Source organism: Puntigrus tetrazona, unplaced genomic scaffold (genome assembly GCF_018831695.1).
Source record: "Puntigrus tetrazona isolate hp1 unplaced genomic scaffold, ASM1883169v1 S000000106, whole genome shotgun sequence".
Taxonomy (NCBI): Eukaryota; Metazoa; Chordata; class Actinopteri; order Cypriniformes; family Cyprinidae; genus Puntigrus; species Puntigrus tetrazona.
Genome location: NW_025047783.1, coordinates 62,501 through 85,000, shown reverse-complemented (window position 1 = coordinate 85,000; position 22,500 = coordinate 62,501). Strand labels below are relative to the sequence as shown.

The window sequence follows — 22,500 nt, the reverse complement described above, 5'->3', positions numbered from 1 at the left end:
CAGCTCCTGTCTGAAGGTGTCGCACAGGTTCCTCAGAGCCAGGTTCAGCGGGGGACGATCGCTCGAAGCTCTTCTTCTGCAAACCGGACATTCTTTGAGTCGTTTACTTTCCCAAAACCTACGAATGCAAGCTTCGCAGATGCTGTGGCTGCAGGACAGGACTACGGGATTAATAAAGACGTCGCAGCACACGGGACAGGACAAATCGTCCTCAAAAGAACACCTAAACGCCATTTCAAGCTACTTAGAAATTAATTTGACTGATATTGATCACTTTAACTTCGAGCAAGCCGTATTAAATCATGTCTCATATATAATCATCAGGAATTAAAATGCTCACAAAGTTTTGAGGCGCACACTACCCTCTTTCTTATTACCTGACGACTGCTAATTGCCTTAATTATAGGCAGGCGGTGAAGCCGGAAGCCGGAACACCGGAAGTGTTCGATCCGCCATCTTACTTTTTCCTCATTGGCCGAAACAATGACCTAAATCGAAGCGAATCAGTCACACAGTATTAGTTTTATGTCGTTTATGTACATACATGTGCCGTCTGCGATGTTTATGGTGTTTCGGGACCAGTTTGGCGGTATATATTAGTGACGGGAGAAACGAACCTTTTCGAAGCTTCGAATCATTTGAACAAACTGCCTCGCGAATCGATTCGTTGTTTCGGATCGCCGCTCGCTAGTGACTCCTGCCGGTCAAAAGCGTGTAAGTGCAACAAAAACATGTTCGATTCAAAATATAATGCATTAAATGTAATAAAAATAAATGCCGTTGAATATTAAGCGTTTTGAATATTATTTTTGTATTTTAAATATTTTATATTAATTTACAGGGCTTGTTTTCTACTTCTCTAGCTGATTCAAAGGTCAATAACAGCTAAATGCTCAAAAATCAATAACAGCTAATACAACTATCGTAAATACGAAGGACAAAAACAACAAAGTAAAGCTTTTCTCTTAAATCCGCAAGTTATGAGTTACTTTTAGCCTTAATGTTTTATAAATGAAACATCGAAACAAGGCTGATTTTTAAAGATGGAGTTTTATTCATGGTTGCAAAATAAAGAGTACCATGAAAAAAAAACAAACGAAGTGTGGTTTTAAAATTGTATTACATACAATTGTTCTGGGAGGGAGAAAAAAAGAACAGCATTTAGATTCAACAGAAACTAAAAATGAAGAACAGCTGAAAGGATCAACAGATCAAGGGACAAACAACACAAGCGAAAGCCCATAATGCCATGCAGTCCTTCAGCAAACGCTCAAACCGCTCCGCCGGCTTCACATCGGCCCAGAATTCACATCCGTACAAGCCCAAAGCACCATCGGAAATTAAAGATCAGGTTAGTATTTCAGTCCTTTCCGCCTTTTTAATGCGTTAAACTCGACGGCAATTCGTAACCATCATATTAAAGAGAAGTACTGCACAGGCCAGTCTTTCGACAATCTCACAAAATCCGTAAAGAAACGTACAAGTCATAATTCAGCTTATTTTGAAAAACGGTTTAATCGCATAAAATGTTTTGCATATTTTCCCTCTAAAATGGAAAAAAAAAAACCAACATTTTCATTATTGTGTGCGTATGCAAAATAACTAAATTTGGTTTGAAATATGAATTGGCCATTACTTTGTGACTAAGAGACGCTGTTTGGTGTTCATTCGGGATGCTTGAGTACGTACGCACGCACGCACGCACACACACACACACACACACACACACAGTATGAAAACCAAACCATATAATCATCATCTTTAATAACGGAGACCCATGAGCTACACGAGATGTTTAATAGTGTCGCGTTTGAGTGAAACTAAACAAACTAGAGCTTAAAATGACCTAAAAATATATATATATTTAAGCAAAAGCGAACGTAAATCATTCATATTACTGCAGGGTAAAAAGTCACGACCTTTACATGAAAGGGAAAGCTGTTTGTGTTTAGTACATTACAATAGATGTTTACATACAGACAAAATTATTTCATGAACAAACAAAAAAAAACATTGCATAAAAAAAAATTAAACGTGAACTTAGTAAACGATTTGCGTTAGATTAGATTCATAGCAATCACGCACATCTCGACCCCTAATTTCGGGCTAAAAGCATGCATTCAGCAGAGTATTAGGAGGAAAGTGTGCTCATTTGCTATGAAAACATCACAATGAAGGCTTCGCTTGCTTTAAAGAACACTAAAAAAACACTGACTTCGGGGGTAAATGTGTGACGAACAGGTTTTGTGAGATTCTCCCATCCGAAGCGCTAATTCGAGCCGATCGGAGCATGTTTTTTCACTCCGTTCGTTTGAGATGTTATGAATATTTCACTCCAGGTTTGTTTGTTTTTTTTGATGGTTATAGACGTAATTCGAGAAACCCTAAACATGCAGCAGAGCCAAGATTTTACTCGAGCGCCGACTCTTTCGTCAGTTCTTCACCTGATACATTATAGTGGTTACTGGTATTCAGATTTTCTTTATAAAAGCATGTCGTGTGGAACATGCTAAACCAGCTGCACTTTAAAGTGCACTTCAGCCAGCATTTATTAAAAGAAAAACGACAAATGATAAAAAGGTCGACGCGCTAAATGTGAACACGGTACAAAAACAAATCGATTTAAAGAAAAGGTATTGCCGAACGCCTGAGCAAAGCTTCCTCACTGGGTTTCAGACTTCTTTTTGTTTTTCTTTAGGAACGACGGGGTGCGAAACTTTTTCTTCTTCTTTGACGGGGATTTGTTGGGCGATTCGTCACTGCCGTGATCACCAGCCGCGTCGTCCCCGGCGACAGGCTCCTCCCCCTCAGGCTGAGGGGCGGAGTCGGTCTGTCCAGGGGCGGGGTCTTCTGCGGGGAGGGCGGCGGCGACGTCGGAGGCTTCGTCGGGGGTCAGATCGGGAAGGGTCTGTCTTAAAGTGGCGGCGTCACTCTCGTCTTTGAACGTCTGTTCCTGTTGCGCCTCTGTGGAGGATGATGGGAAAAGAAAAGGGTGATATTGTGGATCAGCTCAAGACCTGCGCGACGGCCAGGGGGAAAAAAAAAAAACAAGCGCTCAACAATTGGCCGTGAAGCGTGGAAACCTCTGGGAAACAGCATGAAACTGGAATTCCTACGCTGATGTCCGAATGCAGACGCTAATCTTCAGCTTTAATTATCAAATTGCCACAGCATGAAACACTTGAAAACCAACGCATGTATCTAACTAACAAAAACTAACTAGTACGAAGCAAACACGACAACCAGTTTCAAAGTGGATCGTGAAAAACTAGTATCTAGATTCAAGCAATTGTAAACATTTGTTTAAAATAAACGAAAATCTCTCATATATATATATATATATATATATATATATATATATATATATATATATATAAATTTTTATTGAATTATATAATATAAAATAATACAAAAATAAAATTTAAACAACAATTTAAAAATATTCCTAAGAACTGTACTACAATTTCAATCAGTATTGCAATATATGTTGTTAAAAGTTTTGATGCCATTCAAATATTAAATAATTAAAAAAATTGCAAAAAAAGATGTTGGCAGACGGGGAAAAAAAATACAATACTTTAACTTTCTGACTGACAAATGTATTAATTTAATAAAAAAATTATTATTAATGAAATTCATCATTACTATTAACTTCCACACACATCTCAAACTTTAAATATCAACAAAAACCAAGATTAATTATTCTCATTATTAATTTCAATATATTTATGGTTTAACAAATTAAACAAAAACACACACACAAATTAAATTAAATTGTGCATTAATTACTTGTTCATTAATTAAAGATCAACATCTTATTTGTAAACTCTTTACAAAAAAAAAAAAAAATAAATAAATTGATTAAATCTTTTAATTTACCGATTACCTTCTGTCAATCAAATCCTAAAATATATCAGAAGGCCTGGCAGACAATCAGAAAAATCATGCACTTCAGCATCAAAACAGATTCAACCTGACCTCTTCAAAACACAAAACACACTTAGAAATGAGACATTTATATTTCCAGACATTTCAGCTCTCACCGGGAGAAATCAACAAAGACACACAGAAATAAGGCTCACTACTGTCTGATATCTACAGAGACGAACCAACCGCAAACAACAGTCGTAAAGAGACTTTCAAACATTGTGCGTCTGAATGAGGAGCCAGACCAGAAGCGTAATATTCATACATTACCTGTTCTGCTGAAGCAATACTAGACTGGATTAAAACGTATTAAAAGATCCTGGATTGTTATTGTCATAGAAGCTAAAAAAGGAAAAATGTTTCTAGGAAGAGATTTGTTGCTAGCATGATCTCACCAAACTCCAGATAGTTTCAACAATATTGTCTTTAATTATTACATCAATCAAGTAATAAATTGAGAGAAAGAGGAAAAAATTAATTAAAAAAAAAAAAAAAAAAAAAAAAAAAAAATATATATATATATATATATATATATATATATATATATATATATATATATATATATATATATATATATATATATATATATATATATATATATATATAAAAAAAAATATATATATAAATTAAAAAAAAAATATATATATATATATATATATATATATATATGTATATATATATATATATGTGTCTTTGGTCTTATAATTCAACATGTCATTTTATTGAGGAAAAAAAAACCTTTACTTGAAACCTAAATATATACATTATAAACTATTTTAATGCATTACGTCTTGTAACACACCTTATAAAGCACTATGATTATGAAAGAATAGCATTATAATACACTATTATATCTATTCACGGTTACACCCTTATTATAATGCATTAAAACCCACGACAACCAATCCATTTCACTTATAAAGGCAACTGCAAATTTTAACAGCCATTTTTAACTCTGATTACAATTATTTATGAAAAGATATAATGTATTTTAATATACAATATAAATACATTTTCAGTGCATTAGACAAAGGGTGTGTTAAAAATGTACATTTTTAATTAAAACTGATTAACTTTAGAGAAGTAAAATAATAATGCATGAATCCATACAAATCCTGATGAAACTGGTCATTACAGAAATATTTTTTTTTTTAGGAAAAACAATGGAAATACGTTTTTAGTTTAAAAAGAAGTATATAGAAGTCAAATTAACCAATAATGTCAATCTAAAAGGTTATATCCAATCAAATCTTGATGGATAAATTTTAGAAGTATGTTATTTTAGAGAAAGCTATTGTTTTAATTAAATTTTATTTACTTTCTCCTATGAAAATGTAAAAACTATAATATAATAATATATAATAATAATAATATTATATATATATATATATATATATATATATATATATATATATATATATATATATATATATATATATATATATATATATATATATATATATATATATATATATTTTTTTTTTTTTATGACATGGCATGACGGCATGGAAAAGTAATGTATCGATGTTATAGCTTAACAGGTTTACATCCTGATGAATAATAATCTGTCACATTAAAGAAGTTCAAATGAGTCAGAAATGCAGTGTCACATTGTTTTTAACTATAATAGGCCGTACGACTCTACTGGAGCGGACTGGTGCAGATCATCCTTTAACAACCGAATCTCAGAGGAAAGCTCAGACAGAAGATGAGTTAGACAGCAGAGGAGTGAGCCGAGTGAAGCCGTGCAGCGCAAAATAAACTCAGGCGTGGGGGGGGGTGAGGTACTTACTATGGTAACAGGTACTCTTTTGCATTTCCATCTCCTGATTGTGACGCAGCCACGAAGAAGAAAAAGCACAAGTAGAGAGAGAATGTCTATGCAGATCAAATCACAGCCACCGGGTTAAATTAAAAAGAAATTAACAGAAACCGTAAAGAGACACACAGACCACCGGAAGTAAAGAATGGGTGCAGAGCCATTCTTAAAAGACCCCAGAGAAATGAGCATGAAGGGTGAATGAGAACATTTAAGACAGGCGTTTAGAAGACATTTCTTTGATCGGATTACACCTGGATTTAATTCATCATAAATTCATTCATTACATTTTTTCAGGCCTTAAAATACTATAAATTGACTACAACTGAATGCTTTACCAGTCACTATATCAGTATTGGATAAACAAGCAGAATGTTTTTTTTGTCAGACCTTTATAAATAATAATAATTAAAAAAAAGGTTATTGAAAATAATATTTTACTTTGTTTTATGTGTGTTAAATAAAAGCATATAGGCAAGACTTAAAAAAATTATAGGCCATTAATATATCATACTACTACTACTTAATTTCATTAAAAATTCATTAATAATTATTGGTAGAAATGTCAAAAATGCTGGCACATTCCTACCTTTAAATCATTGTTTATTTTCTAATCTCAATCTAACAGCTCCTGTCTCGATAAGCAGGGTGTAATCCATAGTAATAAAGACCAAGGGTATTAAAACAAAGTTAAGATAAAATAATTTCCTAAAAAAAATAAAAGGGTAAAATAAAACATTATTATTATTACTAATAAATGAGCTTTAAAATACATTTTCCAAAAAATAAAAATAAATAAAAAAAAGATTGTGCATAATTTTTTTTTTCATTCTTCAATTCAAGCCGATTTAAAAATCAGAATTTCTGCACTGCACTAACTTTACAAAATCGCATTAAAAGTGTCAGGTCTGACTATTTTATAATTTACAAAGAGAGGAGATCAATGATGCCCTTTGGTCTGTTATTACGTACAGCAATAAATGTCTAAAAATGTTAATTGACAAATAAAGACACACATTAGGCACTGTGTTGCAGAGATCAACCGCCTGGGACCGGCTCATGCTCAGAGAGACGCGTCTGATCGGATAGACGTACCTTCTTCTACACGCACAGGTGAGCTGGGAGGAGTGCAGGTGGTGCTGGGAACTTTCCCCTCTTCGACCTCCTGCGTCTGACCTGGAGAGAGAAAAACATCATTATAGTCTAGCCTGTAAACCAGTTCAAGTTTACAGATCGGACATCAAAACACTACGTATAACACCCACATCCACACACAATCAGTGCACTTTTCACATTGATTGAAATGCATAGAAAAGGATGCTGATAACTGATGAACCAATACTCATTTTAGACAATAACCGATAACAGATATTTTTCTCTCTCCTGTGCAGAGAGCTTACTGCTAGCAGACCTTGAACTCACGAGTTATTGGTCTTATCCGCATTTTTTTTTGTCGAAGTTGACATTTTTAGCCTTTATCGGTCGATTACGATAAATCCCTGTAAATATGGTGAAACATGAAAAAGTTAAATAATACATTTTTTGGTTTACTATTTTTATTATTTATTTATAGTATAATAAAACTATTTTAAATCTACTTTTGTATAGTAAAAACTAAATAGCAAAATATTAAAATAAAAAAAAGCATAATAATATATATATATATATATATATATATATATATATATATATATATATATATATATATATATATATATATATATATATATATATAATAAAAATTACAAATTTATATAAAAAATATATATAAAAAAACCCAAATTATATAACAATACTAATTAAAAAAATTACAGTACTACATTATTAAAGATACTACAATGTTAAAAACTCTGGTATCAGTAACATGGTATAGTTTGATTCTTCCAAATTTTATAAATGACTATACGAAGAGTTTATTTGCAAAAACAGAACTTTAAAATCATGATTTTACTGCGTTTTATTTTATTAGCAAGCTAGTATTTATTAGTTAATTTTTACCTAATCAAAATAACCCAACTGCAGTTTGATTGAGATTAATTGGAACGCACAACGAGAAAACCTCCGTGTTTGCAAAGAAACTCTTCACATATTGCATGATTTTAACACCGTACAAGCGGTCACATCCACCTGCATTATAAGTAAAAAAAGGAAAACCACTGAAAAAATTTCCGAAGCTCTCACACATCAGATTCAGAGACATCGCAGTGAGGTTCAATAATACAAGAATAAAGAATAAACCCCAGCAGATCCCACTTCAGAGGACAGTGAAGAGCCCGCAGGTGATTTCAGTCCAGGATTAAGATCGCAAGAGCGCAGTCTTTGTTTACAGATCCACAGCAGGGTGTTTTGGGACGGGACGTTTGCCAGGAGAAGGGTGGGATGGGTGCGGACAGGCGCGTTGCATCACCAAGGTTTGAAACCAGGGACGGCGAGAGACAGAAAGAAAGAAAAGGAGCCCAGAAAAGTCTGAATAAACCCAAAAAAAGAGCAGCTTTCCGCAGGCGATACCTGCAGACGACCCGTCACGCTCAGACTCGGCCTCACAGCCCAGAGCTTTTAGCACCGCGGAGTGAAACTCTTTATGAGGGGATCCGGGAGCATCCGCCGGACTGTCCTGACCCGAAGAGCGGCCCGACTCGATTATAGAGGGCGGAGGGGCCGCGGTGGCCTGAGGATCCTCGCTCTCCCGCGTGGATGTGACGTCTGGAGTCTGGGCCTCCTCAGGGGCCGAGCGCGACTCCTCCACCTGTTCTAGATGCAATACAAGAGTTTCTCTCCCGACCTGAGGTGGGCACTGCTGGGCTGCACAGGACTTTTTTTTCGGCTTAAATGATTTGTGCTCATACAAAAAAAACATCATCAAATATATATGCACACACACTGCTGTGCGAAGGTTTGAGGTTATGAATTATAGTGCTGTTAATCGTGATTAATCACATACAAAATATAGGTTTGCGTACATAATATATGCGTGTACTGTGTACATTTATTATACATATATACATAAATACACAGCCATGCATGCATACATTTTGTTTATATAGTAATAGTATAGTAGTATATATATATATATATATATATATATATATATATATATATATATATATATATATATATATATATATATATATATATAAAATTATTTATTTTTTTTTATTATTTTTGTATTATTTTTATTTTTTATTATTTTTTCTTTTTTTTAATGATTTCCTAACTATATCTATATCTCTATATCTAAGATATAGATAGATATAGATTATCTATATATCTATCTATATATATAGATCAAAAATCATTAAAAAGAAAAAAAATATTTTATTTTTTTAACCAAACTTATATGTAAATGATAATATGTAATAAAAAAAAATACAAAAATGAAGGACCTTTTTAGGAACACTTGAAAGCGTCATCACAGCATGTTTTTGTGTGTGTGTTTTTTTAAATCTGTAAGGAGAAATCCGTAGATTCTACATTATTTGAGCTCATACCTTCTGGGCCCTTCTGCTTAAGCTCCACTTCCCTGCGATACTCCTCCAGCTCCTGGTCCGTGAGCTTGTTGAAGGGGTTTGGACCAGTTTTGCTGACGATGACGCGCGGCTGGTACTCCTTCTCAATGATGGCTTTAGACGCGGTCACCAGCTCCCCCTGCAGGACGAGACGAAACGGTTTATTCACTGCTCTCATGCTGAAAATATTAGTCAGTATTTAGTCAAAATTTTAAGTTACAACAAACCAAAGGTGGTATTAAAATGTTAAAATGGGGTGAATACAAGTGGGACACTTAACATATAAACATCATCCAATAAGTTTAGGATGAACCTGATGCTTTATTTATAATGAAAAGATATGTAGAAGTATCCCATCTGTATTTAACTCTTATTATAAAAACCGAATTATTGTTATTTTAGTAAAACCTCCCAGCATAGACCTTAGTCAAAGTGCGATTACTAAAACACAACTGAAAACAGATTGAGGAAAAATTGAAAGCTTAATTCGTCATGCAGCGGATAAAATGTACTTTCAGTTTCTCATCGTTTTCTGTCAGATTAATATGCTATCATTAAGATCAATAGAAAGCTAATGAGAGTTTTGAATTCAGCGATGACGACTCGTCTCGTCAACAAAAGGCCCTGAATGTTATTGTCTGATGCAGTACTGACGCTGTGTGTGGTTTGATGTTTCAGACATCATTATCGCAGGATGTACCTTTCGAATAGACCTAGAGGGACTAAAGCTCTCTGAAGGGTCAATGCCATCAATAGAGTCCGTACAGTCAGAGAGAGGAGCGTCCTGTAACAGTAGAGCCGGTGAGCAGTGCACAACCCCACCTCAATTACTGACCACACACACAAAACATCGTCCTACACGCTCACTAATGATGCAAGCCAGAACCAATGCATACAATCAACAGACCTTCCACACACACACACACACACACACACGTTAAAGCTTATCCTGAGCATGTTGAATTGGTTTATTAACAAAACAAATAGCATATTCATACATTTAGAAGAATGTCAAAAAGAAACCGCTAAATAACACAAAATGTAATTAACTGACATCACAGCTGCTACAAAAGAGTGGCGTAATTTAGTTTAAGCTTATTCATTTCTACAGCATATTTTAAAACGGCAATTGCTCATCAAAGAGCTGTACAAATAAGATAATTAAAAGCAAAAATAAAAAAATATATAATAATAGCACTATCGCAATCTAAATTAAGTCTGTAGGCCTAACATTAACAACAACTGCTTCTAATACATTTAAAATATAAAAAATATACTTACAATAATATATATATATATATATATATATATATATATATATATATATATATATATATATATATATATATATATATATATAATTAAAATCACTGAAATCAAAAATGTTAGATTTTTTCCATTGTCCTCATTTTAAGTTGCTTTGAATAAAAGTGTCTGCTAAATGACTTAACGCAAGCGTACTGAAACTTTAAATAAAATTGTAATTAATGAGAAAAAATGAAAATGTATCTCATTATCAGTTAACCTACAACACCCTAAAAAACACACACCCACTCCTTATCCAAACACACACACACACACACATTTGTTTTTGTGAATTGTGAGGACATTCCACAGGCGTAATGGTTTGTATACTGTACAAACTGTGTGATATCGGCCTAAGCCAACCCTAGCCCTAAACCCTTACAGGAAACAAAACCAATGAGCGTTTTGGGGAATATGGGGACATCTTCTCCTCGTAATACGTCATATTATGTCACTATACAAATCGGTGTCCTCATACGTCACAAAAACGCACACAGACGCTCCAGACATGCAAAAAGCATTTCCTTAAAGAAGCGTATGGGCAGGCCGGAGCGAGACGGTGAATTCATGGCTCAGAGTCATGCACTGCAACACCAGAAACCAAACATGTGCAGTGAAACCACACACAGATTCATACTGCTGCTGCTCCCAAACAATAACAACAGAACCGTGGGACTGCTTCTAAATAACGCTCAGCTGAAATAGCGTTGAGATCTGGTTTGGAATCGTGTTGCTGCACTTGAGCGGATTAGATGAATGATCTGATGGTTAGTAGCAAACACGTCCGAGCAATCCCGGTTTAAAACATTTAGACTGTTCTGAAACGACTCTTATTGAGCTCAAAAGGAGATGGAAGCAAAACCGTGACCTTCATGCTGAAACCGTCTTTAGCAAAAGCAAAGAAAGCTTTTAAAATCTGATCTAAATGAACTCAAAGGATTAATGCTTCCGTTGAAACGGTGTAGGAGTCACACGTTCAATAGCTGAATTACAATCGCTAACGACTTAAAACTAATGGGATGTTAAAGCATATTAGTGCATTGCTTTTTTTAATGCTACGACAGAAACAGGCTTCTATAAAGAAAAAAATAATTGCTATAAATTTTATTTTTAAACACCTATGGAGAAAATGAAGAGGAAAAATACAGAACTAGTCAAATTAGGTAATTAATTAATGTTTAATAAAGTGGTAAAACACATCTAGTCTTGGTGGCAAATGTCAAGTGAGACGTGCATAATTATTATTGCGTGTGTTATGTAATATTTAATTTACAACAGTATCATCCTGTTTAGTTTCCATTACAGTCAATGAATCCAACAAAAAAGAAAAATATATGAAAGAAAAAAGGGGCAAACATGGCACTGCAAACCAATCAAAATGAAAATAAATGGACACAGCTCTGGCTTGCTGGTCGTGTGGTTTACTTACGTGCCATATAGTCACTCTCTGGGGTCAAAAGACACAATTCAACGGTTACACACACACTGGAATAGCACCAGGAGCAGAATATGTTGGATCTGTGGGGAGGTGCCGGACTCACCTGGACGAAGGAACGGTCCACCACGGCACCTGTGAGCACCTGCGACTGAGGACCTGCCGTCTTTTTGTCCTGCAGATTCTGCTCACGGATCTGAGGGTGGTATGAGTGACCGTTAATACAGAACTATACCTAGAATTGTGATGCAAGAGAGTAACATCCGATTAAAAAGAAACACCCACGTCCTCAGGTCATCCGAGAGGCAGACGAGCTCGTTTTCTTTATCAGATTTGGAGAAATGTGGCTCTGCATTACTTGCTTAACGCAGTGAATGGGTGCCGTCAGAATGAGAGTTAAAAAAAATCTACACCAGTCCATCAGTTAATGCCTTGTGAAGACAAAAGCTGTGTGTTTGGTAAGTCTATAATCCATAATCAACCGTTTTGGACTTTTTTTTAAAAGTGAAAGGCTCAGTATTTAGGAGTATTTTGATGTGAGAGGACATCAGTAAATGGCACATGATACGTGCAGATTTCTCTCCTGATTCAGACCAGACCACTTTATAATTAGAGAAAGCAATATTTTTAATAAAAGCACTCTTATTGTAGCCAGAAGCAACAATTTGAAGTTGGATTTCTTTCAGGTTTTGGCTTCTCAAGGCATTAACTGATGGACTGGAGTGGTGCGCTTTACAGCGACGTTTTTAATCAGCTGTCTGGACTCTCATTCTGACGGCACCCATTCACTGCAGAGCATCCATTTGTGAAAATATCTCCAAATCTGATGCAAAACCAAAACCATCTATATTCCGGATGACCCGAGTGCGAGGACGCAGTCAGAGAGGTTTAGCTTTAATGCCGTTTTTGCATTATCACCGTCGAAATCTATGATAAAAAGCTTCAGACCTTGTTGCGCATCTCTTGGACTTCTTTGGGGTTGGTGTTCAGCGGGACAAACTGATTGGCCACAGCAGCCTGTCGGAGACTGTCCTCCTTAGTCCACTGAAATTATCAAAGCAAAGCCATTCAAATAAACCAAAACGAAAGAAAATGTTAAATAAAAAAAAAAAGATTTAACAAAAGATTAAATCATGCCTCTCAAACAATACCAAATAAACACAAAGCAGATCTTAAACAGAACTGGTCGTTTATAATGGTCCACTGAGCAACGAACCAATGATGATGTACATTTGAGAATTTAATCCTCCTTGTGCATCGTTGTACAGCACAAGAAAAAACAAAAATCGAATTCAAAAAGTAAAAATTACCTAAACCCGTACCATTAAATCTCAATCAATAACTTTATACTAATCAATAACTTTATTTAGCATCAGTGTCACGGCCCTCATCATCATTGATACTGCTGTTGAGCATATAGTAAAGGACAGAAAAAAGGGCTAAAAAGAAAAAGAAAAGAGCACAGACAGAGAAAAACTGAAGATTTAAGAGGATGATGGACCACGAGGGAGGCAGGTGTGAGGTGGGGTGGTGAGGCAGAAGCTGTTCTTGTGTTTAGGCAGTGGACAGCGGCGTGAGTGGACAGCCAGAAAATCCCTTCAGCTAGTGTGACAGGACCACACACACACACACACACACACACACACACACACACACACACACACACACACACACACACACACACACACACACACACACACATGGTTCAACATCAATGCTGTCCAGGACAAGCACAAAATATGCTAAAAACTGATCATAACCGCAGTATGAGACATTATTAGAAGTGTGCTTTATAAATAATATTAACTTTGTATTTGGGATATAACACATTTAACAACTTGGAACGAGGTTATCTGAAAGTCAAGTGACATTAAAAAGTTTGCAACCAGGCCGTTCCGTAGTATTCTTATACTATGGAAGTCAATGGTGACCAAAACAGCCTGGTTACAAACTTTTTTCAAAATATCTTCCCGTGTGTTCGGCAGATGGTTTGGATCTACTCAAGGGCGAGTACATTTTTCACTTTTTGGTAAACTATTCCTTTAAAGGCATTATTTAAATTAACTAGGTAAACGTTGAAATGGGTATTTTCTCTAAGGTTGCTTTGAAACGATGATCAAATGTTGGACGTTATACATAAATGGCTTTTTTTTTGTCGGACTGCTAATTATTATTACTGCAATTTTTTTTACCATGCATATAATTTACTTGTGAGATACAAGTTGCAACAAACGTAGGCAACTTAAGCTTCATGTAATTACTAAATAATGAAATTTAAGGCAATATTACTGCAATATTTTTCTTTAAAGCTGCTCTGGGACGATGCGCACTGTGAAAAGCAATGCGTTAAATTTCACTTAACTTATGATATTATGACATAAGTGCGACTACATGATATACACTTAGCAACGAACTCAAAAACTATAATTTTATACCATTTTTTTAATTAATTGCTAAACGATGGCCTATTTAAAACGTTATAAAAAGCATCCTTAGAGCGTTTGAAAGAATAAGCAACGGGAAATGATTCGTTGTGCTTGTCTGACAGTCGAGAAAAGACACACACACACACACACACACACACACACACACACACACACACACACACACACACACTCACTCCCACTCACTCCCACACACACACACACACACACACACTCACTCCCACTCACTCCACACACACACACACACACACACACACACACACACACACACACACACACACACACACACACAGTAAGGAAGGACAGAATTACGCCCAACTCTTTTTTAAAACACACAAGTCAAAGTTAAACCTAAGTTCATGAAGTTTCAGCTTAGGGTTCGGGAGGTTTACTCCAAAAGCTCTGAAACATGGAGTCAATAAAGATCAAATAAAGATGAACAGCAAGTACTAAATATTTTCAAAGCAAAGATAGTCAGCACTTGGCCTGGGTAGAATAGCATGAGTAGCCAATGAGTTACTTGCTTTTACCAAAAATGAAATAAATGCTTTTAGCACGGAACCAAAAGTCATGAGGAAGGGTTTCCGTATGGGCGCTGGAGAAACGGGGCACATGGGATGAACACGTAAACATGAAATACTCACTGATCACGATTAGAGCCCCACAACACAACACGCTCTCCCCCAACTAGAGACAATCGTTCGAAGAGTTAACAACCACTCATGAACCAATGTTTTTTCCTTTTTTTTTGGGTGATTTCGAAATTTGAAAGTTAAAATACAGTCATGCTAAGGAAGAGTTCGGGAAAAGGTAAGTCCAATTCAGGAGGAGGAAAAGGAAATTAATAAAAAGGATCAAATAAAAAGCCAACACAAATGTTTTTAAGCAGTTTAAGGAAAGAACATGGAGTCATCAAACGGCAAGCCACGACTCCATAAACATAAGCAGCCGAGCTTTTTTTTTTTCCCATCCCACAGATAGAGCTGCAAAAACCTGCTAGTTCAACATTTTCAAAAATCGCAGTTTGTTATTTTCTTAGCAGAACGTCGATCTGCAGCCCTACATCTAGGCACAAACGTTATATAATATTTCACCCCAGTATTGTAAGATTTGCTAGTCTCATTAATTTAATGGCAAGCCAGCTGTTTTCCTGGCAGAAAACACGTTAAAATGTCGCAAAATATAAAAGCGATGATAAAATACGAGAGGTTTGTAACAATTATCTTCCAAAAAAATAAATATTTGAAATAAACAAATTAAATCGAGTCATTAAAAATCTTAATGTGCTAATAAAATAAATAAATAAATAGTCCTATAGGAGTTGAAACCATAACAATCCACTAAGCTATAAAGTCCATTTGTGCTACATTGATCAAATGCTTTTAAAATTGAAAAAACACTTTGCATAAAATATTTTTTTTTTTTCCTATTATGACATTAATTTCATGCCAGTTAGTTTTCTGTTGCAGAAAAGCAATAAAATGGGGCTTGACTGTCATGAAAAAAAATGCCACAAGGCAAATAATTGATGCATCTTAACGGTCCTAAACTTTGGTTTTATTTTCTCTTTCTGTAATATGATTTTTGAATGAAATACAATTTTTTTTTTCCTGGCAATCTCTCTAATGCTTTCCAATGCTTCTGAAATAAGACACGAAGACAGGCTTTTAGCTGAAGAGCACTTTCTTCTGAAGCGAAGAAGCATCTAAAACCATAAACGTCATTTACTGTAGTGAAGTACTTAAGACAGCTGTCTTAAACGCTGCATCTAAGTACACAGAAAGTGCATTAGCCTCACAGACGTCTCTCTTCAAGGCTGCCTGTGATAGTCACTCGCTTTAAAAAAAGCTCTGAAGAAACTGTTCAAATGGAGTAACATCTCCATTAAAACACAAGTGTTCACAAAAGATGCGAAATAAAGCAATAACTGAAATCAACAACAGAAACTGGAGGAAAATCCACAGCAGCGGTAAGGATTAGCCACACCCACTTTGCACACATGCCACACCCTCCCAGTCCTCCAGGAGAAGATCCACAATGCAACTGATCAATCATGCAACACAGCATGCACTGAGCAGCCGGAAAGAACCCCGACACCCCTTCGACCAATCACGAGAGAGGGGGAGGAGCTTGCCAACTGTGATTGACACACCGACCCGTTTAGAGAGGAATGACGGGAAGCAAAGGAGAAATTCTTCCCCGCAGATCGGAAAGGATTAGTTCAATTGGTTAAATTAGTGATCAAGCAATCGAAGCCAGAGTGAATCTTAAGGCAAAACACTACAGACAATAAAAAAAAATAATGAAGAAAAAAAATCATGCACTGGTAAATACTGAAATTTTGGGGTTATTCGGTTTGTCACAGCATGCCGTTTCAAACTAGTGGAAGGACATTCAAAACACACTTAAGCGTTTATTTTATTGCACCTTATGTATTGGTGCCTGTAGATTTTAGTGCACGTTTCAGGAATTTAATTTTTTTCTGATTCTCACACTGATTTATATAACATTTTGTTCCAAAAAATGTTGAGAAATTTTTTTTAATAAATATAGAAATCCAAGCTCATCTTTATCTCAAAATCACCTTTAATTGCAAATTAGTGCATATTTCATTAAATGATGTGTATTAAATATTGCTATGTAAACATAAAATTGCATAAAACGTGTATATATATATATATATATATATATATATATATATATATATATATATATATATATATATATATATACATTTTTAATGATAAATAAATACTAAAATTGTATATTTTAAGATTACATTTTTGCATTTGCATTTCTAATGTTTTTTAGTTTTTAAACATGCCTGTATTATTTTTTTTTTTCCATGTCAGTTTTATTTTTAGTTATGAAAATAAGAGATTTCGCCTTTGCAGCTAAAATGCTTTATCATATTTTACGATTACATATTAGTCCATTTCAAGCATATTTTTTTTTATGTTTTTAGTTTTAGCTAACTATAACGACTCCGTCTGGTGGAATCTATTCATAAATGTCTTTTCACCCTATTCGCCTGAGGTGTTTTGCCTTAAGAAGTCAGAGAAAGAGAAGCGATATTTTGCGAGAGGAAATGCCTTCACGGTTACAAAAACGGCAAACACACCCAAAACCAGCAGTGTGTTTTTCTTGCCCTGGTGTCGGGGTGCTATCCAGCTGCCCTCTCTAGCTCTGTAGCAGTACGTTTCTAAACTATGAACAATAAGGTTGGCACAGACCAAGCAGTTGGTAATACAGCTTGGCACGCAGACACCGGACGAGAGAGACTGCAGCAAGGGTTTGACGTGATCGTGTGTTATGTTCGTCCACACCTTAGTCTTCGCCTTGGGGCTACCGCTGCCGTCCTGCCCCTCTTCTGCCGATTCGTCGGGCCGCCCGGCGGCTAGCCAGCGGGTCTTGTCCCGCTGCTGCCGCTGAAAGCTGTGCTTTAACGGGGAGCGCGCACCCGAGTCACTGTCCTCTGCGTATGAGTAGCCCGTGGCTGACGGGGGAATCTCAACGTCACTGTACTTTTTAGCTTTATCGCGCAGCGACGGGCAACGGTACGGATAACCAGTCCTGTAGCCCTGCGGAAAAAAACACACCCAGTCACATGTCGGGTCAAAAAACACGCAATCAAACAGAGTCTGATCTCTGGCCTACCAGATTATCCAGCATCCTCATCAAAGCCTCAAACTCTTGCTCCCCGATCTGCCACTTCGGGTGCGAGCTCGACCCGTCTCCAACCGGCTCGAGGTGGCGTAGGCGGGATTTATATTTGGTTGGGTCCAGCATCACCAGGTTATCGGGACCACCTGCGCTGGCGAGGGTGCGCACCTGGAATTTAGAGCTTACTGTTAAAACCCGTCTAGATAATTAGACTGAAATACTTTTTAATAAAAAGGAAAATGTTCAACTTCAGCTGCTGCTTTCGACAGATTTTTCCAAGTAAAACTCTCAAATCTGACCATCAGGGCCTTTTGAGGATCTCTTTCCATAAGCTGTTCCTCAACGGAGGAATGAAATATCTCACATCTTCCAAGGAGCCTTTATTTTTAATCAGCATTGGATCACATTATATGTTTGGATGATTAAAATAATCTTACTAAGACATATTAATGGAGATGTTAAGTGACCACTGACTTATTTAACTTTACGCAAGTATATGCTGTACTATTATAAACATCTCATTGGTTTACGTTACAAGCAATCTTACTTTTTAGCAATATAAATATCAGCATTTGAACGAAATTTCATATTCTCTGATTGAAACCAGGATGGTTTTTCCTCCATATTTTCACTAAAGACCACATGAGCCATATTGAAAATACACTTTTTTTCCCTCATTTCAAAATATACAGCTGCATTAAAAAAAAAAAAAAATAAATATATATATATATATATATATATATATATATATATATATATATATATATATATATATATATATATATATATATATATATATATATTTTTTTTTTTTTTTTTTCTCCCCTCACTATTATTTCATCCGTCAGGCTACAAGGAGGGTAGAAGTGCTGACAGAAAGGCATTTATTTCACAAATTAAAAGTTATAAATGGACAGTTACCTGAATCTCACAGGCTGTGACCAGGTTGTGAATGTAGTAAAATGCCTCTTCGACTGTTTCTCCAACAGACACCAGACCGTGATTCCTCAAAATCAACACCTAAACACAACAATTGAATAAAACTGGTTAATTTCAAGGCCAATCCAATGAAATCCGCTTCACAGTCAATGATGCCTTACAAAAAAGAAAAAATAAAATAAAATATATAATATACTATATATTATATCTATCTATCTATCTATCTATCTATCTATATATATATATATATATATATATATATATATATATATATATATATATATATATATATATATATATATATATATATATATATATATATATATATTTTTTTTTTTTTTTTTTTCTAATAAAAGCAATGCTTAGACCTTTTATTTATAGCTAGGTTAACCTATTTGAATCATTAAGTTGAGTGTGATTTCACGGCACTAGTTTACACAAAACCAGATAAACCTGAGGCCAGAAGTTCAACAAAGTGCTATAACCCTTTAATCTGTGTGTGTAAACGGTACCTTGCTCTTGGGACCCAGGTTCTTCTGTATGAGGACGTTCTCCTCCTCGTCCACCAGGATACCGTGGTAATCGTGGTAGGCCACCTCCCCCAGCGACAGAGCCTCGGGCGAAATGGGCAGCAGGCCGCACTTCATTGCAGACACCTGGAGGCAAAACATTAAAACACTTAATATGAATAGAACAGACACGACTGAAATAAACATACCATGAAATAAAATTATAATGTGTTTTAATGCAGATTTGCTTAGCGCTAATCTTATTTGATTTCACCATTTTAATGAACCGGAATTAAGATATTTAAGAATGCACTTTTTATGAATGCTCTCCTTTCAATGTATTTTTATTCACGAATATATACATTTAAGCGTATTAAACTTGAAATGCACCTCAAAATGTAACAGTGGACAAAATTAAATAAAGTATATATAAATATATATAAATGCATGAAATGTGAACAAACATTTTGCATGTCTTTTGTTTTTGATTAAGCACGTTTTTGCACTATTTATTAATGCACTGTATTTTCACTGTTGCAACGTTTCATACAATGCTTCATAATTTAATATTAATTTGATATGCTGAGGTGCACTTCATGTCTCATTTTAATAAACTTCAATATATATAGAGTTTGCACTATTTATACTGTAGTTTTATTCATTAATTTAAGTTGAAACGAGACACTCTGAGTACAGACGTGAAAGTTATTTTCAATTGAATACATTTCAAATGAGTACATTTTGCACCATGTCACTTATGATTTGAATAGCACAGATTTAACGCGAGAAGCTCGTACCGCGGCACCAGCGGGCGTGTGAATGTGAACTATGCACTTGACGTCCGGCCGGGCAGCATAGATGGCGGAGTGAAGGGTAAACCCAGCCTGATTTACACCCAGGTTAGTGCTGCCTCTGTCTACGATCTCCCCCTGCAGGTTAATCTTCACCTGAGGACGCAAATATTACAAACATTTACCTCCAAGGCGGCGAACACTACATGAAAATATCTGTTAGAAGACATAGTGTGATGTCAGTCACGTTCTCATAAAGCCGAGAAAAACAAAGGCAGGGTTACCAAACTGGAGGCAGTGACTTCACTGTACAGAAGCCCGAAAGGGACGATCAGAAAACGCTCCTGTTCGGAGTTCAGCCGGACCTGAGGAGAGAGAGGAAGACAGGTCTGACTGATATAACATGTCCTGCTGAGCTGTGCTGTATATATTGGTGACTGACTCACCGTCAGGTGGTTGTAGATGAGCTGAGACCAGCCAAAAAGATCGGCCAGGCGGTAAAACGCAGCAAGTTTACAGCGCAAGAGCTTCTCTCCTTTCTCATAAGCGATGGAGTCGGAACCCCTCAGATCATTCACTGGAGTCACCATCCCCAAACCTAAAACACACACACACACACACATTTGTTTTTCCATTTATATTAGGGCTGGTTTGTCATTCTTAAAAAGGAAAAAAGAAAAACACCTAAACATATGGAGTTCTTTATGGACTGAATAAACCCTAACCAAAAAATATATATATATTTTTTATTTTAGTTTCCAAGTCAAAATTTCTAGCATTCATGTATTTTAACTAGAAGTACAAAAACAGCTAAAACCTAAAAACAATATATTAAATTAATATTACTAAATGTGTATATTTAATAAAAAAATAAACAACTAAATTACTAAAAGTAATGGAAAGTCTACACCGGTGATCATTAAGTGAAAAAAATAAGCACTTTAAAAATAAATAAATCAAAAAATAAAACATTTTACCAAAACTAAAAAAAAAAAAATAATAAAAACAAATTATTATTATTATTATTATTATAAAATAACTGAATAAAAAGGTAAAAATAAGTAACCAAAAACTAATAGTATGTTAATTCAAAAACGCTAAAATAAATAAAACACTACTAAATCTTTATTCAGCTCACTAACTAGCTTGCTAGTGTGACCCACTTTCTTTGCATTTAATTTGTAAAAAAAACAAACAAACAAACACCTTACTACATATACTCTATTAAGCTAACCGAGACTATCACTTGCTTAGCATTGGTCTTTTGTTGATGTTGATGTCTTCCATTGTCCTCGTTAGTAAGTCGCTTAAAGCATCTGCTAAATAACCGAATGTAAAAGTGAAATAGCGCCGCTTGAGATGCAGACACGCAGGTCAGCGCCGCACTCACTCATGTTGAGGGCCGCCATTCCTCCCTGCGGGGCGGCGGGGTACATGGTGGGGACGCTGGTGGTCATGAAGTCAGCGATCTGCTGCAGCGCGAGCAAACTGGTGGGGTTTTTCCCTTTCTTCATCTGATCCTGGATCAGAGACTCCAGCTCGTCGCAGAACGCCTGAAACAGAAAACACGATTACATGCAGAACTACACCACCGCTGGGGGGTTACTAAATAAAATCTAGGTGTGCATAAACATGATAAACATTTGTGTCTGTGGCATACACTTTGTGAAATAAGGCTGTTTGTGGTTTTGTTCCTTAAATTCTTGCTGTAGATAAGGATTATAAAGACCTCTAGCTGGACAAATACAGCTCTCTCTAGCGTGTAACGACTCGATGCTAAAGTGCAACTAATGCAACATGCTGAACACACAACAAACCCCTCTCTGGAGAAAGAGAGATAATGACACAGGCCGGCACAGTCGAGCACCCTTAATTATTTATGAGCGTATGTTAACAAGACCGTGAAACACTTTCTACAGGCTGGCATCTGGAGTCCGAACATCTCACGACATAAAAATTCACTTTCAATACAGTGTTTCGCATCTCAAATTGCGCTACCAGCACCATCTCAAAACTTAAAGGGGTCATATGATGCGATTTCAAGTTTTTTTTTTTCCTCTTTAAAAGCTTTTGGTGCGTAGATGAGATGCCTAAAGTATCAAAACCAAACAAATATTCTTTATAAAGGTTATGACTTGTCCACGCCCCCCTAAAACGGCGTG

The 22,500-nt window shown here is 35.7% G+C and overlaps 2 protein-coding genes across 15 annotated transcripts in view; both read right to left on the bottom strand.

The window, feature by feature from the left end:
• Window positions 1-774, bottom strand: part of LOC122332529 (zinc-binding protein A33-like) — a 2,807-nt gene extending 2,033 nt beyond the window's left edge. Inside the window, exon 1 of one of the 2 annotated variants that reach the window (XM_043229849.1) lies at window positions 1-774. This exon is cut by the window's left edge and continues 168 nt beyond it. In XM_043229849.1, the coding sequence (XP_043085784.1) occupies window positions 1-234 (234 nt within the window). In that variant the 5' untranslated portion in view covers window positions 235-774. The other variant, XM_043229848.1, reaches the window with a different exon arrangement.
• Window positions 775-1,031: 257 nt separating this feature from the next.
• The window catches only part of add1 (adducin 1 (alpha)), a 32,613-nt gene continuing 11,144 nt past the window's right edge, over window positions 1,032-22,500 (bottom strand). Inside the window, exons 3-19 of one of the 13 annotated variants that reach the window (XM_043229841.1) lie at window positions 21,729-21,891; window positions 20,785-20,936; window positions 20,623-20,703; window positions 20,345-20,494; window positions 19,551-19,694; window positions 19,021-19,119; window positions 18,094-18,267; window positions 17,670-18,017; window positions 12,941-13,036; window positions 12,099-12,188; window positions 11,987-12,004; window positions 9,953-10,036; window positions 9,235-9,391; window positions 8,255-8,497; window positions 6,842-6,922; window positions 5,720-5,753; window positions 2,826-2,964 (exon numbers count right to left, since the gene is read on the bottom strand). In XM_043229841.1, coding sequence (XP_043085776.1) covers window position 2,964; window positions 5,720-5,753; window positions 6,842-6,922; window positions 8,255-8,497; window positions 9,235-9,391; window positions 9,953-10,036; window positions 11,987-12,004; window positions 12,099-12,188; window positions 12,941-13,036; window positions 17,670-18,017; window positions 18,094-18,267; window positions 19,021-19,119; window positions 19,551-19,694; window positions 20,345-20,494; window positions 20,623-20,703; window positions 20,785-20,936; window positions 21,729-21,891 — 2,115 coding nt within the window. In that variant the 3' untranslated portion in view covers window positions 2,826-2,963. Of the gene's footprint in view, window positions 2,965-5,718; window positions 5,754-6,841; window positions 6,923-8,254; window positions 8,498-9,234; window positions 9,392-9,952; window positions 10,037-11,986; window positions 12,005-12,098; window positions 12,189-12,940; window positions 13,037-17,669; window positions 18,018-18,093; window positions 18,268-19,020; window positions 19,120-19,550; window positions 19,695-20,344; window positions 20,495-20,622; window positions 20,704-20,784; window positions 20,937-21,728; window positions 21,892-22,500 lie in introns of those variants that run through there. The other 12 variants (XM_043229835.1, XM_043229837.1, XM_043229844.1 and 9 more) reach the window with 12 other exon arrangements.